Source organism: Verruconis gallopava, assembly GCF_000836295.1.
Source record: "Verruconis gallopava strain CBS 43764 unplaced genomic scaffold supercont1.10, whole genome shotgun sequence".
Taxonomy (NCBI): Eukaryota; Fungi; Ascomycota; class Dothideomycetes; order Venturiales; family Sympoventuriaceae; genus Verruconis; species Verruconis gallopava.
Window position 1 is genome coordinate 63,929 of NW_015622146.1, and position 14,147 is coordinate 78,075.

Below are 14,147 nucleotides of genomic sequence, written 5' to 3' on the forward strand. Positions count from 1 at the left end.
AAACTGCCGAACCTTTTCGATACCACCAACCCTGTAAAGTTGCTCCACAATTCTCTTAACAATGTATGTGGCCATATGAATCAGCCTCGTATCTGCACTTCTAAATGCCCTGCGGTATCTATTTTTTTTTTACTCATTGTAAGACTGGAGGCCCTCGATGGCCTGAATCCCATCCGCTCTCGCTAAAAAATAATGTCACCCATTGAAGAAGATAGGCCTTGCATGCTTGCAGATAATCATGAATCAGTAGGCCGGTTCTTCATGATTTGGGATGCAATCATGGGTCAACGACAAGGCTGAAGCCTATGCCTGTGTGAATTTGCTTGCTCCCCGTAGGCTGGGCTCCCTTCTGTTTCACAATTTACCCAGCCGGTTGGGTCTCAATTCTTGAAACTCAGGCGAAGGTCTAAGTAGGACATACATACAATCCAAAGAGTGCAACCATCTCTTCGAGGCCATTTGGAATTTACTTCCCGCTGACCCTGACTCTGCCCAGTGTTTATGCTCAAATTGCCACGCCTCCAATCGCCGAAATTGCATAACCGTCTGCTTTTTGTGAGTTAACTTGATTAAGTTAACAAAGTCGGTTAACTTAAGACAAGAAAAAGCACTGTGCTTAGTCCCTTTTGCGGGCGTTGAAATCCGCATCACATATCCCGGGACCCTGTCCACACTACTGAGGTAGTGCTCCAACATTTGTTAACGAGAAAATTCCTTCCTGTAAGGCGCTGAGCTCGAGTAACGGGTGCACCCACTCGCTAAATCGCCCTACACTATCGAAGCCGCTTCTGCGGATGATGTTCCGCCCTGCCCTAGAGCATTCAGTCTCACCCTGGGCCACTCACGCTATCCACCCCCTCTTCGACAGTCACCTCTCCTCAAAATGTACTTGGGAAGTACATTTCGCCTGATCTTGGGATGCCATCGCTTGTTCAAGCTCCGGTCCGGTCCACGTTTTCTAGACAGCTGGAAAGTTACAAGATTGCAATGATTAATCGGTCCCAAAAGCTGCGCTCTGGAGAAAGGGGTCCAGCGGCAGCCAACGAGCGAACCTGCATAATTATCCCCTGAGGCCGCCGGAGATTGCTCCTTTGTGAGCCACGGACAAATAGAGTTTGCAAATACAAACGTAAGCGTTTCGGCTCAGCGCATCACAGATTTGGTAAAGACTATGGTCGAAACGTCTTGCGGTTTCTCTTGGATAACTACTGTATTGACTCGCACTTTAGCTCAGCTCTACTTCAGGAGCAGAATCATGTACCCGTCTGCTATCGACGTGTGCACCACCAAGTCCCAGTCACGGCGCTGCAGGCGACGGTTTTAGGGGGTCCAGCACTGAGTCATGGTCACGGCCTCCCGCTCCATTCACTGCTCTAAGCCTTACATAATCCTTTATGCATCGATCTGGTTTGCTTCGTAAGCCTTGTGTTCCCTTTGCATTTCTATGTTAGTCCACACGGCGGTGACAGTTGCCCAGATTGCAATGTACGCGAACAAAACGCCCAGCGAAAGACCAAATGCGTAGTGGAAAGGTAGAGTCCAGATCACGGCCGACACAGCGCCGATGTAGACACATACGCCGAGTAGCCACCACAACGTGAGGTTGACGAAGAACTTGCGAAACATCTTGTTGCTCTCATACCGTTCGTTGTATCTTACGCGAAACTCACGGTCTTGCAATCCGTCAACGGCGATGAAGTCCTCAGCGGCGTAGTAAATGAATGGCCGGATCTTGGTACCTCGTGGTTGCGAGTTGATCCCAATCGGGATGTTGATGGGGACATCGAGCGTAAATAACATGAGTAGACCCAAGAAACCCATGATGAAGCTTGGCCCATACAAGTACAGATGCGGAATAACCAGACTGCTTCCCACGACAAATGGAATAAGGGCCAGAACCATGGCAACAAGGTAAACCCAGGAGGTGGCATCAAGCTCCCACCTGCTTCGCGAGAGAAGTGGCGCGCACTGCTCTGGGTGAACAAACAGTCTCCACACTCTCGCGATCAGAATCCACAGCTCGCCCACGCCGAAGGAAGCTATGGCAGACCCCAAGATACTTTGGTCAAACTGGGGTCGGTCGAGTGGGCACGGCTGCTGATTTGAGTACAGCCTTCGACAATCGTCCTGCCACGCTGACTTGCGGTTGTTGTACCAGGTGTAGTAGATGATGATTGGGACGACGACGTCGAAGAGGACGATCATTGGCAGGCCTAACGTGATCCCCAAGTGCTGCCACGGATGCGCCTTTTTCTGAGCCAGCTTCGTTTCCTTTCTCTTGAGCGGAGGCAGAGCGGGTGCCATTGTCGAGCGGGCAGTGATTTCTCTGCTATACCCTGGCTGGCGAGCCTGGCCACCACATTTAGACCGCTGAGATGCAGTGTCGCTGCTTGTGGATGCCGTTGCGGAGAGTGGCGCTCCTGGATGCAACCCTCCCGTTGTTTTCTGGTCGTCCACCTCCCGTTCAGCATTTGAAGAAGCATCGAAAGCTCCTGCTTTTTCCTCCCCAGACGAGCGCGTCACTCGCGACGGATCTTCAGCCATTCGACCATTTCCTAGTGGGCATTTAGGCTCGTCCATCCGAGCCTTCTTTGATTGTGTAGATCTACAAGTTTGGTGCTCCGGTTGTCACGTCGCTAAAAACTAGGCATCAGCATCAGTGTGCTGAATCGATGCTTGATTTGTCTGCCTCTTTTTTGTGGTTTCGATGTCAGTTCGGATACATTGAGTCAGTAGATGTCCATCAATGAAAGTTCACCGCTATATTTGACCTGGTTGCGGACTTGACGGATACATCTTTTTGCTTACTAAAAATTATCTCCGCTTGGTGGCAGCGAATTGACCTGTCTTCACGCGAATACTTCGGCCAACCATAGCGTTGAGATTCAACATTCGTGTGCGCGCTTTCGGCTTTTTGCGCTTGTGAGGACGGTTACGGCTTCACCGGATGCGATACTTTCAGATCTTAAAGATGCTTTGCAGTCCAAGACTCCGACTTTCGGCGACATGAAATTTAACGCACATGTCAAGCTTTCGTCCAAAAAAAGTTAAATAAATAAATAAATAAATAAAAATGAACCCGATTTCGATGGCTAGCAAATACACCATAGAAAATTTGCGATGATTTGTGACAGCATATGAGAAATAGAAGACGTAATGATGCGCACATATAATCCCCTCCACGCGTAGACAAAAAAAAAGTGAAAAGAGCTTGGACGAGTTTGCTAGTTATTCGGGAAACCGGCACGCACGTTATCATACTCAGATTGAGGATAACTCAGCAGATTTGGGCTCTGATCAAGGGCCTCTTCGCCACCGAACGAGTGGACAACCTGATTTTACATTTAGCTTTTCTCCTGTTGCCCGGAAACGCAGGCTACGCACCGTTCCGATCAGACTCTCGCAACCAGACTTGTCCGCGCTGCTTTCCCACCACATTCCGCCACCAAGCCCCTTTGACATGATGTATGCAGCCTTCATGCTTGCGACATCCGGCGTATCGTACGAGATCATCAGACGCTGCGTAGGGTCGTAACTCCAGCTTGCTATGGCTTGCTCATCAATCTGAATAGATGCACCAGGCTGAGGCAAGGCTTTGTAGTCCCAAACACCGTTCTCCCAGCTCCCGGATCCAACACCGCTGAACGGCGTACCTGGTCCATCCGTATTCTCGAAGCTACGACCATATAGCGGCATTCCTAGGACCAATTTGTCAGAAGCAACCCCATTAGCTATATAATATTCGACAGCCTGATCCGTGTTGAAGGGTGTGCTTTTTGGGTTTGAGATCGATGCGTAAACGTTAGCATCGTGGCCGGCAATTGTGTCCCAGGAGCCAGAGTAATCATAGGCCATCAAGTTCCAGAAGTCGAGGTACTGATCCATTTCCGCCACGTGCAGCTGCTGGTAATTTGCAGGTCCCGCTGGACATGCGACAGAGAGCAACAAATGGTGGCCGTTTGCATATGCTGCAGAATAGTTGTCTAGTTCCTATTTGCCAATCAATTAGACGGCCTGAGAAATCGAGCTCTTTTGGAACTCACCGTGCGAATGGCTTGGAGTAAAGACACCATGTTTTGAGCCTGCGTGTCATTTGCCGGATATTCCCAGTCAATGTCGAGGCCATCAAACCCCAGGTTTTGGATCAATTGGACTGCGCTTGTTGCGAAGTTCTGACGACCCTGAGGCGTGCTCACTGCTTGGGGGAAGTTTGGGGAGTAGGTATATCCGCCTATTGACAGGAGTACCTTGAGCTTACGGTTCTGCTTCTTGAGCAGATCCAGCTGCTTTACGCAACCATAGACATTCGTTCCGACGTCATTCCAGGAATCCGTGGAGTAATGCTTCTCAATATCAGCCCAGGGATCGGAGAGGTAGACTTCTCCAGTGTTTGGATTAATGTTCGCGAAGGCGTACAGAACGTGGGTGAGCTCGCTCGCTGTGAGGTTTTGAGGGTTGAAGTTACGACCATAGATTGCCCAGTTGACGAAATATGCTACCGAGCGATACGCAGGGCTGTAATTTCTACCTCCTGGTGCTGCACGCGCCCTAGACGAAGATAGAAGGCAAAAGAAGCTAATAAGAACACCGAGCAAGTACGTGAAATACATCATAAGTACTGGCAGAGAAAGTGGTGTTGTATGAAGAAGCAAGCTTCACAGAAGCATGGTGTTAAGGAAAATGAATGGATTGAAATAATGCTTCACCGTAGGAGGATGAGGTAGTCAGTAAAGGCCCTTGATCAAATGGAAATGCGTCTAGCGATTCGTGTGACTCTCGCACAAGACATTTACTGAACTCCTTCATCTGCCTGATGAACAGGCCCGGAATTAAGTGAATCTAGACCAAGACCTCTCAAGGGTTGCTCCGAAGATAATCAGACGTTACCTCTCGAACCAACCGCTCGCTATGAGCAGAATACGTCGTCTGAGCGAAGCGCCTGATGTTCAGGGTCGACGATAGAACGAAAAGAACTATCTTTTAACGAGTTCGCCTTTGATGTTAGCCACTTCAACCTTGGGCGAATACGATATGAACATCTCAGCTGATCCCGTCCCTCATCTGCCGATTCTTGTGCAACGGTAACCATTCTGTGACTATTGCCTTTTCATCCTTCGGGGATGAAAGTGGACCAGAGAAGGCTGCAAGCAGCTGCGGCTTGAAATGATCAAGACGGTACATCGCTCCGTGGCGGTCGAGTCTTCTGATCACAACAACCCTTGCTGAGAGCCTTGCCTTGTTGGTTTGAAAGATGACCAGATGTCTTAACAAGCGCAGGAACTTTCCACCAAGGTTGCGGCAAACGCAAAGAGCGACTCCAATCTTCAAACCTCCTCGATCGGATTGCAAGTCAACGTAAATGGGATTGTCAATAGCAGCATCATCTGGGAGGACGGGTGGCGAATGATGCTGAGAAGGAGAAAGCCTCCGTTCTGGACCCCGTCACAAGACGCGAGCGTCAAGCGCATTGAAAAGTCACATCTTCTTCGACAAGCAGCTGGTCCCACGGCGTAAGCCTACATGCATACACCCTGCGCTGCCATACTGACCTCGCTCGGCTTTTTTGTCCTTGTCAAAACTTCGGCGGCCGAGAGGCGGGTGGACAGTAAGTTACAGTAGCATGCTGGCTCGCAGAACATCACTCTTCGGCGACTTTCGTCGGGCATTTGTGACCAACACCGATCGACACCAAAAGGGTTCGTCGGACACCGCCATGAAAATCGTATGCTTGCGCTTACCCATACCCCAATTTTTTTTATTTACACGTCAATATCACTGGACACATGTCATGTACCAAAGTAGTATATACATGTATGTATCGCACAAGATTCTTTGCAGGGCAGGCTTCGTACAGCAGTCCAAAGCTTCGTGCGGCACTTGGAAAAGCCATACAACCTTCCTATTCAGCTTCGACCGCCTGACTCTTTTCGCATCAAACCCATCGTCTGCTTGGCCCACGCCAAAGCTCCCAAGGTTCCATTGCAAACCCAGCGGCCATGACTCTCGGACACGCTCACGGTGACGCTCTCGGCCCCTGTGATATCTCTGACCGTCTCTCTGGACCATGTCAACCCGAAATCCATGCTTCGCCTCTCAGCTGGCGACAAGAGCAACTACAACTGACCACACCGTCTCAATGCTCCCCGTGTGTTTGAATATCATATCTCCTTTCAACGTGTGTTCGCGATAAGGTAAAAGTCCCTCATGCCAAGGAACGCTTGAGGTGGTGACGAGTGCACGCTTGAATCAACGGCAGGGCATGCAGACTTCAAAAGCTAGGTTCAAAATTTGTAAGCGAGGAGTGGTAGATTTTCAGGATGAAAAATTCTAGAAGGAGTTCAACCAGGCAGCAACCCAAGCCCAGGTGAATTCAACTGCATTCATGTTTTGCTGTTCGAATACAACAGAGTAGACTATGAAACATTCTTATAGCTGCCCTGAACCGACGAACAAAGACATGCTCGAATAACTTATGGGAATTCTTCATGTTCTGAAGCTACTTTGCAACTCCACCAAGAAAACATAACGCGTGAACGCTAGCAAGCAATCGTAGCCAAAATACAGGACGAATTAAGTTGAAACAGGTCTTGCGCTGTCCTCCTGACCCTGAGTTTTCACTCTCTTTGTGTCTGTATCCGTGCCTCCTCCATCAGGAGGCACTCCTACCTTAAGGTTGCTCACGTCACCCAACGGCGGCCTGCTGATTGTTTCCGGAGGCCCTCGCTTGACGCCAGCTGGACCAGGAGGTCGATAGCTCCCTGGTCTCGCACCGGGGCTTTGTAAGCCAGGTTGTTGCGGCACGCCTATCTTCCTATGCGGATCATGTTGTGGATTCACGTAGTTTGGTCTGGGTAATGGGGACATATTGTTGCCTTGAGGCGGATGTTGAACGGAGTTATTGATGTTATTGTTTACGTTAGAGCTCGCAAAGCCTTGGGCAGGCCCGTTAATAGGTGCGGGGGAAGACAATGCCACACCAACCTCATCTTTTCTGATGGGGGCGCTGGTACGGTGATTGACACCATTGGTCTTTCGTATCGAGGGACTTTCAGCATGAGGATTGAAAGCAGAATTTGCTGGTAGTTGGCCGTTGGAGTTCTGAACCATTTCTGCGACTCTCCCTCTAACGAATCCGACTGGCGGTCCAGGCATTTGCTGTTCACCGGAGGAAGCTCCTTGCGGTCCCTGAGCCGGCGGTCGTTGCTGAATACTCTCTGGTGTGCATGATGTAGCCCGATGATGTATTGAAGTCGACTGTTGTCGGTTGGGCTCAGATATTCGATTTTGCTGTCCAGTCTGTCCTCCTCGGATAGACCCTACGTTGGACTGACCAGTCATGGTTGGTGCAGTCGGTTGATGTTGCTGCTGTGGCTTTGGCTGTGGTCGTGTAGTTACGTTCGGCTGCTGCTTCGGTTGTTGTGGCACTGATTGAGCTTGCTGGACGGGCAAGCGAGTTGTTGTGCTATTCATTTCTTGCTTAATAGTGTTGTGTTGGTCTTCCACCATTTCGTTGTCCGGAACAATGAACTCATCGGATCTCGTGAAATCAACATCATCAAACGCGTTTCCACCAAACTCGTCGTCATAATCCGTTGCTGTCGAAGCCTTTGAGAGCTCGCTCAAAGTCCTGGTTGGCGGAATTGAAACTTCCTTCTCAACAGGTGACTCCTCGTTTGGAGCTTTCTGGCCAACAACATCTGGATGTCGGTGCAATTTCTCTTCTGTCCATCTTGACGGTGGAGGCTTGATCTTGACAACCTTTTTCAGATACTCTTTATCGTAGAGGCAATTACCCAGTACGTTTCCAAAGTTTCTTAGCGCTCTCTTCATTGCATCAGTTGCAGCCTCTTTCTTTGTCTTCTCAAACGCAGCGCCCTTGCCGGAGCAATTTGATATTGTACCGTATCCAATATCTTCATGATAGGTGCCATCTCTGAGGGTGACGCGCATAATTATACTGAGACCCATAGAGACTCTGCCATCTTTTTCGATATCGACATAGTCGATCGTGGTGTCACGGATACTCGTCGACCAGCCGTTAAACCCAAAGACCTCGTTGGCTAGATTGATGATCTTCTCGGCTCCCAAATAATGTACATTCTGCCCGCCGGGACCTTTTCGCGTGGATATGTATTCCGGTCCTAATTGCTTGTCCAAGCGACTTTGGAGAATAGCAATCTCCTTCGCCGTGTACTCTTGTATGCGTGGGGGCTCCTCGTCAAACGGGTTCGCTATGTAGTGCGCTTGCCGATGGAGATCGCCGCGTCTTTTCATGATTAGCTCACGTATTCAACAGGCTGCTGGACTTACGTAGGCATTTGGCATTCTTTGAAAGGTTGAGAATGGTCGATAACGTTTCCGCCGTACGCGTTGTTTGAAGACGCGACACCAAGGCAGCGATCTAAAACGGACTCACAAGGAAGGTGAGGCACGTCTGCACGTGATGCTGTTTATTTTTCCAAACCACTCGCGCACGCTCTATTTTACATTCTACCCTCCTCGTTACAAAGATGAGTCTACGATTAACACTTGGATTGGGTGCGAGACTTGTCGTCGAATTTCTGGTGCGATCTAAAAGCAAGAACTCATGGCAGCAAGGTGTTAGAAGTTGAGGGTGTGTCGAGGTGATCTATTTGCTGCGTCAATAAGTAGATTCAAAGCGGAACACGTTCCACTGCGGATCCCGTTTTGACAAGCGTGTACTCTTGGTGGACTCAGCCATATATCTAGTGAACGGGGCATCAATTTATCGCTATTGAACGTACGATCATCCACAAGTTCATGCTCAAGTCGATAGAATGTTATTTCCTTGTTCACTATCCTCATCCACAACATGTGCGAGGCGATACGGGCCAAGAGCTGAAAGCCTGCTATGTCTAAACAGGCCAGCCGTATGGTCATGTATGATATCCAACAGCCAGTTGTACTCCCTGAAGCTATCCCCACTGTCTGCCAGCCTCCTCGTGTTAGGAGCGTAATCGCCCCAACTGTCGGTTACGGTCGACGCCGAAGATACAGAGGTTGGATGCCGCAAATCATCCTCGGTGTTCACATTGCTAGACAGGGTCGACATGAAAGCAGCCGGCCATTGCGGCGTTGGTGGAGGAGAAAGCAGTGCAGTTGGTGAAGAAGGAAGTGCGCGTAGGAATGGCAGAAGCTTCGATAGAGGGAGAATGGAAATATCGAGGGACATCCTATTGCTCCTATACAAACCGCATGGAAATGATTCAGCTCTAAGCACGTAACCATCTACCATGTAGGCGATTAACCCACGAGCTCTCCTGTGTCTTGTTCCCCGCATTGTCTTGCTTCACAAGTTCGGACTGAGACTCTGCCGTGCTCGACGCCAGAGACGGCACTTTCTCGAATTTCAAGTAATCACCATCTCCTACGTCTTTCGTCATACCCGATGACGACGAGTCTGATGATGATACCGCGGACAATTTCCGAGCGCGGAGACAACCCTTGAGCGGTCCGTTCTCGCGATACAGAAACAGCAACAAGCCGATGAGGATCAGGAAAACTACGGCCCCGACGACCATTCCAGCGACAGTGGCGACAAAGCTCTTATCTTTCAGTGGATCTGCGGTCGAGAACGCGGTTGCGGTGTTGGTCTGCCGCCTGTGAAGGGGATCAAGCAGGCTTGTGACGGGTGCCATATCGTCTTCTTCAAGATTGAAACCCAGAAGTTCGTAAGAATGCCAGCACTCTGTTCAAATATGGACCACGTATGTTCGGAGTACAAGTGATTCTCAAGAGGATTGTGGTTTTAGAGCGACCCGCTGAAGGTAGGAACGTTGGGCAAGGTTGTGCGGCTTGAATTTATATCGTGTGTGCAAAGATTTCGATGCTGGTCGTCCTGAATAAACGTTGGCGTTCTATGGTGGATTATCAGGTCCAGGGATCGATGAAGTATGACCTGAAGAAGCTGCCGCCGTGCTCTTTGTTTATCGCTTTTTGCCAGGAAAGCGTGACTCTTGCCTGGGACAGTCGAGGCCGATGATTGCGAAGAAAACGACGACGACGCAGAAAATTTTGAATGGACAACTTCTCTTCAAACGAACAGGCTCTACTTGGCGCCAATCGCTCGAGAGAAGCAAAGATGGACGGATGTCGATGACCCAGGAAGCCAGATTCTCTCAATTGCTATCGGTCGGAGGGACAGTGCAGGCGATCAACAAAGGAACCAGTCCTCGTTCTACACGACGTAACCACGCAAACGGATGAAGCACGTGTATTAAAGGAAGAGCTTTCACCGACTCCGGCCCCTTTGTCTCCGCCTTTGACACTGCCTACACGCGTCAGTTTCGCCATGCAATTCTCATGTGTGCGGAACCTGTTCTGCGTCAACTTGGCGGAGCACTTTGCGTCAGCTTGGCAAGATGTTTTGAGCCGCAAGATGCTTCATGACGAAGCCAAGCTCTGCTGACCACACGGCTGGGAGGCTGATTGAGCTGCGTGTTTCATTGGCGTGAAACGTTTGCAAGAACGCGTCACGGCGGTTGGATGTACAGATATTCTCGGGCCGGACCGGGGTAGCAGCAGCGCAGCTTGATCACGTATGGACTCTGTGCTATGAAATCGGCGTTGAACATAAGCTATTCAAGGCTCTATTAGTCACGAAGGCGCTTAGCAGGCATCACGATCTCAAGTGACGCATTTCGTGAAGCAGCCATAGCGCCCGTGGAGGCGACAAGAAAGCATGGCAAGAACCAAGGACCATCCCATACTGTTGGCCTAATCGTCTATTCCAGACGCTTGCCGTTGCTTCTTCTTGTACTTTTCCAACGCTTTTGCTTGCTCACTGTCCGAGAGTCCAGATGCGACCACAAGCCCTTCGCCTCTCTCCGCCCTTTCGCGCGCAATGTCCTTCGATGTTACGGGCGTGTCTCTAAACGCTTCTCTGATGAGTTTGTGATCCCCGTCCACGATTTTTTCCATCTGGCCGTGTCGTCGAAGCGACTCATTCCGCCAGCTGAGCTGTCCGCCATCGGCCTCGCGATGCTTCTGTGCGTTCAGACGAGCGGCCTGTATCGAAGTGCGTGAATAAAAAAACAGCATGCATGCCATCGTGAAGGCTGCGGCGGGTGCAACAATGGTCTACAAACACTCACGTGCATCAGCCAAAGAATGGAGAAGTCAGCGCAAAGCGGATGGGGAGATTAGGATTCGCTCACGCGTGTGTTGATGCGGAACCGAGGCGGAGTCGGCCTCGATGTTTCGGACAGCTTGTCCGTATTGTGCGGGACTGACAATCTTCCTCCCATGATGGACGGGTCAACCATGCGCGACAAGAGGCATTGGGAGCGCAGTCAAGACCGTACGTTGATGCGCAGAGAAGGATATGGCATGACGCAGGTGTGCGGCTTGCATTTGCGTGGCGCAGATCGCCCATCTGGGGCTTCCTCTGCGCGACCCCCCGCTTAAGCATGGAGCTTACAAAGCGGACACACTGCAGCCATCCTCCAGGCGTGGCGAGTCGTGACGCTTCGTGCTGGGACCAATAATCCCGTCCTCGCAGATCAATCCGCCTGCCCGTACCTTGCCTATCGGAGCCTTGCATTGCGTGCTTAGATTGATTATCTTGACTGTTCTAATCAGCGTCCGTTGGCTTGCAGCAACCAATCCTGCACGGCCGGACCGCAAGCTCCAGGCCTAACCTCTCTTACAAATTTCGTCATTTGCCCTGACAAATATAAGCTCCCTCGTCCCTCTTTTTCCTAGCTACGTCTACCATTATATATGAAGCCTCCCGGCCGGCCCAACCTTTTTCACACCACGTTTACCAAGGCCGTACACTCACACGCTTCCAGACTGGCTGCGCAACGACTCTCGGCCGTCTCACGACAGTTTTCTTTGTCGGCACAGGCCATGGCGCCAATACAGAAGGAGTGTGATTTCTTGGTAATCGGGGGCGGCAGTGGTGGCCTTGCATCTGCAAGGCGGGCAAGTGGCATGTATGGAGTCAAGACGATTGCGATCGAGAGCAAGCGATTGGGTGGTACTTGCGTCAACGTCGGGTATGGTTTGCACTTTTCGATGTGAAGCAGAAAAACTCTTGCTAACGGGTTATAAGGTGTGTCCCAAAGAAGATCACCTGGAACGCGGCATCGATTGCTGAGACGATACGTCACCACGCAAAGCCCTACGGCTTCACGGTAGAGGAACCTGCGCCATTCGACTGGTCTACCTTCAAGAAGAAACGAGACGCGTACGTCAAGCGCCTGAACGCCATATATGAGAAAAATCTCGGCAATGACAAAGTAGAGTACATTCACGGCTGGGCCAGCTTTACGGGTAAGAACGAAGTCGAGGTCAAGCTGGATGACGGCACCACGCAGTCCATCAAGGCGAAGAAGATCCTAATTGCCGTTGGCGGCCAGCCGACCAGGCCAGACACAAACAAAATTCCCGGCGCGGACTTGGGAACCGACAGCGATGGCTTCTTCGAGATTGAGAACCAACCGAAGAAAGTTGCCATTGTGGGTGCCGGATACATAGCTGTGGAGTTTGCGGGCATGTTCAACGCCTTGGGGACTGAGACCCATTTGTTCTTCCGCCACGACAAATTTCTGCGCACCTTTGATCCAATGATCCAGGACAAGGTTGTTGCAGAGTATGAGAGGCAGGGTGTGCATCTGCACAAGAACTCGAAGCCGACGAAGATTGAGGAGGTGGGCGATGGTCAGAAGCGCATTTACTACTCGGACAGCAATGGAGAGGGCACGGTCGATGTGGACCACATCATTTGGGCTATTGGGCGCACGCCACTGACGCAGGGTCTTGGGCTAGAGAAGCTCGGTGGCATTGATTTGAATGAGAAGGGCCATATTAAGGTAGACAAGTTCCAGAACACCAGTGTAGAGAACATCTACGCCCTGGGAGATGTGTGCGACCGGGGTTTCGAACTCACGCCTGTCGCTATTGCCGCCGGTCGTCGTCTCGCCGATCGTCTCTTCGGTGGCAAGCCGGAGGCGCATCTCGAGTACGAGAACATCCCGTCAGTTGTATTCTCACATCCTGAAGTTGGCTCCATCGGCTTAACGGAACCGGAGGCACGAAAAAAGTATGGCGACAGCGTGAAGGTGTACCAGGCGAGCTTCACAGCAATGTATTACGCCATGATGGACATGGACCAGAAGGCCCCAACGGCTTACAAAATCGTGTGCGAAGGACCAAAGGAAAGGGTTGTAGGCTTGCACATAATGGGCCTTGGAAGCGCCGAGATCCTTCAGGGTTTTGGGGTTGCAATCAAAATGGGAGCAACGAAGGCTGATTTCGATCGTTGTGTTGCTATTCATCCAACAAGCGCCGAGGAGTTGGTCACGATGAAATAGAGATGCTGATTAGACCAGATAAGTGCATGAGAGCATAGATGGTTTTTTCAAGCCACCTACCGCGTGCTGTATTACAATCTAAAGTGACTGATCACAACGTACACAGATATGCGTCTGGTCGAATCTGTGCAAAGCGACTTGCACTTTTGCAAACTCGTGCAGTACCACATGTCTCCTAGTCGATACGAAATGGGCGAGACTTGCATCCGATGGTCCTTATCGCTGCACATAATACATACAAGTGCATATTCCCCAGAAATTCTGCCCTGTCGGTGATTTCTTTGCGTCTTTGCACGACACCAGCTTACCGAATGTTCGTCATCTTAGCTAGTCATTGGATGACAGGATCGTCTCAGCTCCAAGTGAGGCATGTCCCATCGCTTTCACTGAGGTCCGGCAAGCTACCTTCTCCCATTCATGGCCAGCCAACGTTGCAAAGATTGTTGGTAACTAATATATGAGCCTGGAAAAGCATGAGTCGTTTATAACTTGTTGACATCCGGAGGGGTTCAGTCCATCGAATGTACGCAGGATATGTAGAGATATGGTATGTGATCTTCTGATGAAAAGCTTTAATCATTCTTCACTTATTCTTCATGCCACTATCACCTACCATTCTGGTACCCAAGTAGTGACATTTTGTGGCCCCGCAAACTTTTATCACCCCATTTACCGTCCATGTCCTTTCACTTCCGCCTAGGAATCAGCACGTAACGTTTCATTGCACATACATCTCGCACACTCTCTCGTCAACCTCGTTGGACAGGCAATTGGCTCTTTAGGTGTCTCCAGGTTTCTTTTCGTCGATCA

General features: G+C 50.4%; 6 protein-coding genes across 6 annotated transcripts; 1 reads left to right on the forward strand and 5 right to left on the reverse strand.

Moving 5' to 3' along the window:
* Positions 1-991: 991 nt before the first annotated feature.
* PV09_03667 (uncharacterized protein) lies at positions 992-3,018 on the reverse strand. Its single transcript, XM_016356891.1, has one exon. It carries the CDS (start codon positions 2,578-2,580, stop codon positions 1,393-1,395), a length of 1,188 nt encoding a protein of 395 aa, XP_016214980.1. The 5' UTR covers positions 2,581-3,018; the 3' UTR covers positions 992-1,392.
* Positions 3,019-3,224: 206 nt separating this feature from the next.
* PV09_03668 (uncharacterized protein) lies at positions 3,225-4,610 on the reverse strand (the record flags this gene model as incomplete). Its single annotated transcript, XM_016356892.1, has 3 exons — positions 3,225-3,332; positions 3,385-3,990; positions 4,044-4,610. The coding sequence occupies 3 exons, from the start codon at positions 4,608-4,610 to the stop codon at positions 3,225-3,227; spliced, it is 1,281 nt and encodes a 426-aa protein (XP_016214981.1).
* A 1,613-nt stretch (positions 4,611-6,223) lies between these two features.
* Positions 6,224-8,676, reverse strand: PV09_03669 (uncharacterized protein). Its single transcript, XM_016356893.1, has 2 exons — positions 8,311-8,676; positions 6,224-8,266 (listed from the first exon to the last, which is right to left on the reverse strand). The coding sequence occupies exons 1-2, from the start codon at positions 8,316-8,318 to the stop codon at positions 6,571-6,573; spliced, it is 1,704 nt and encodes a 567-aa protein (XP_016214982.1). The 5' UTR covers positions 8,319-8,676; the 3' UTR covers positions 6,224-6,570.
* A 109-nt stretch (positions 8,677-8,785) lies between these two features.
* PV09_03670 (uncharacterized protein) lies at positions 8,786-9,301 on the reverse strand (the record flags this gene model as incomplete). Its single annotated transcript, XM_016356894.1, has 1 exon — positions 8,786-9,301. The coding sequence occupies one exon, from the start codon at positions 9,299-9,301 to the stop codon at positions 8,786-8,788; it is 516 nt and encodes a 171-aa protein (XP_016214983.1).
* A 1,436-nt stretch (positions 9,302-10,737) lies between these two features.
* On the reverse strand, positions 10,738-11,070 carry PV09_03671 (uncharacterized protein; the record flags this gene model as incomplete). The annotated part of the gene is made up of 1 exon (XM_016356895.1): positions 10,738-11,070. The coding sequence occupies one exon, from the start codon at positions 11,068-11,070 to the stop codon at positions 10,738-10,740; it is 333 nt and encodes a 110-aa protein (XP_016214984.1).
* Positions 11,071-11,452: 382 nt separating this feature from the next.
* Positions 11,453-13,898, forward strand: PV09_03672 (glutathione-disulfide reductase). The gene is made up of 2 exons (XM_016356896.1): positions 11,453-12,020; positions 12,077-13,898. Exons 1-2 carry the CDS (start codon positions 11,743-11,745, stop codon positions 13,335-13,337), a joined length of 1,539 nt encoding a protein of 512 aa, XP_016214985.1. The 5' UTR covers positions 11,453-11,742; the 3' UTR covers positions 13,338-13,898.
* The last annotated feature ends 249 nt before the right edge of the window (positions 13,899-14,147 follow it).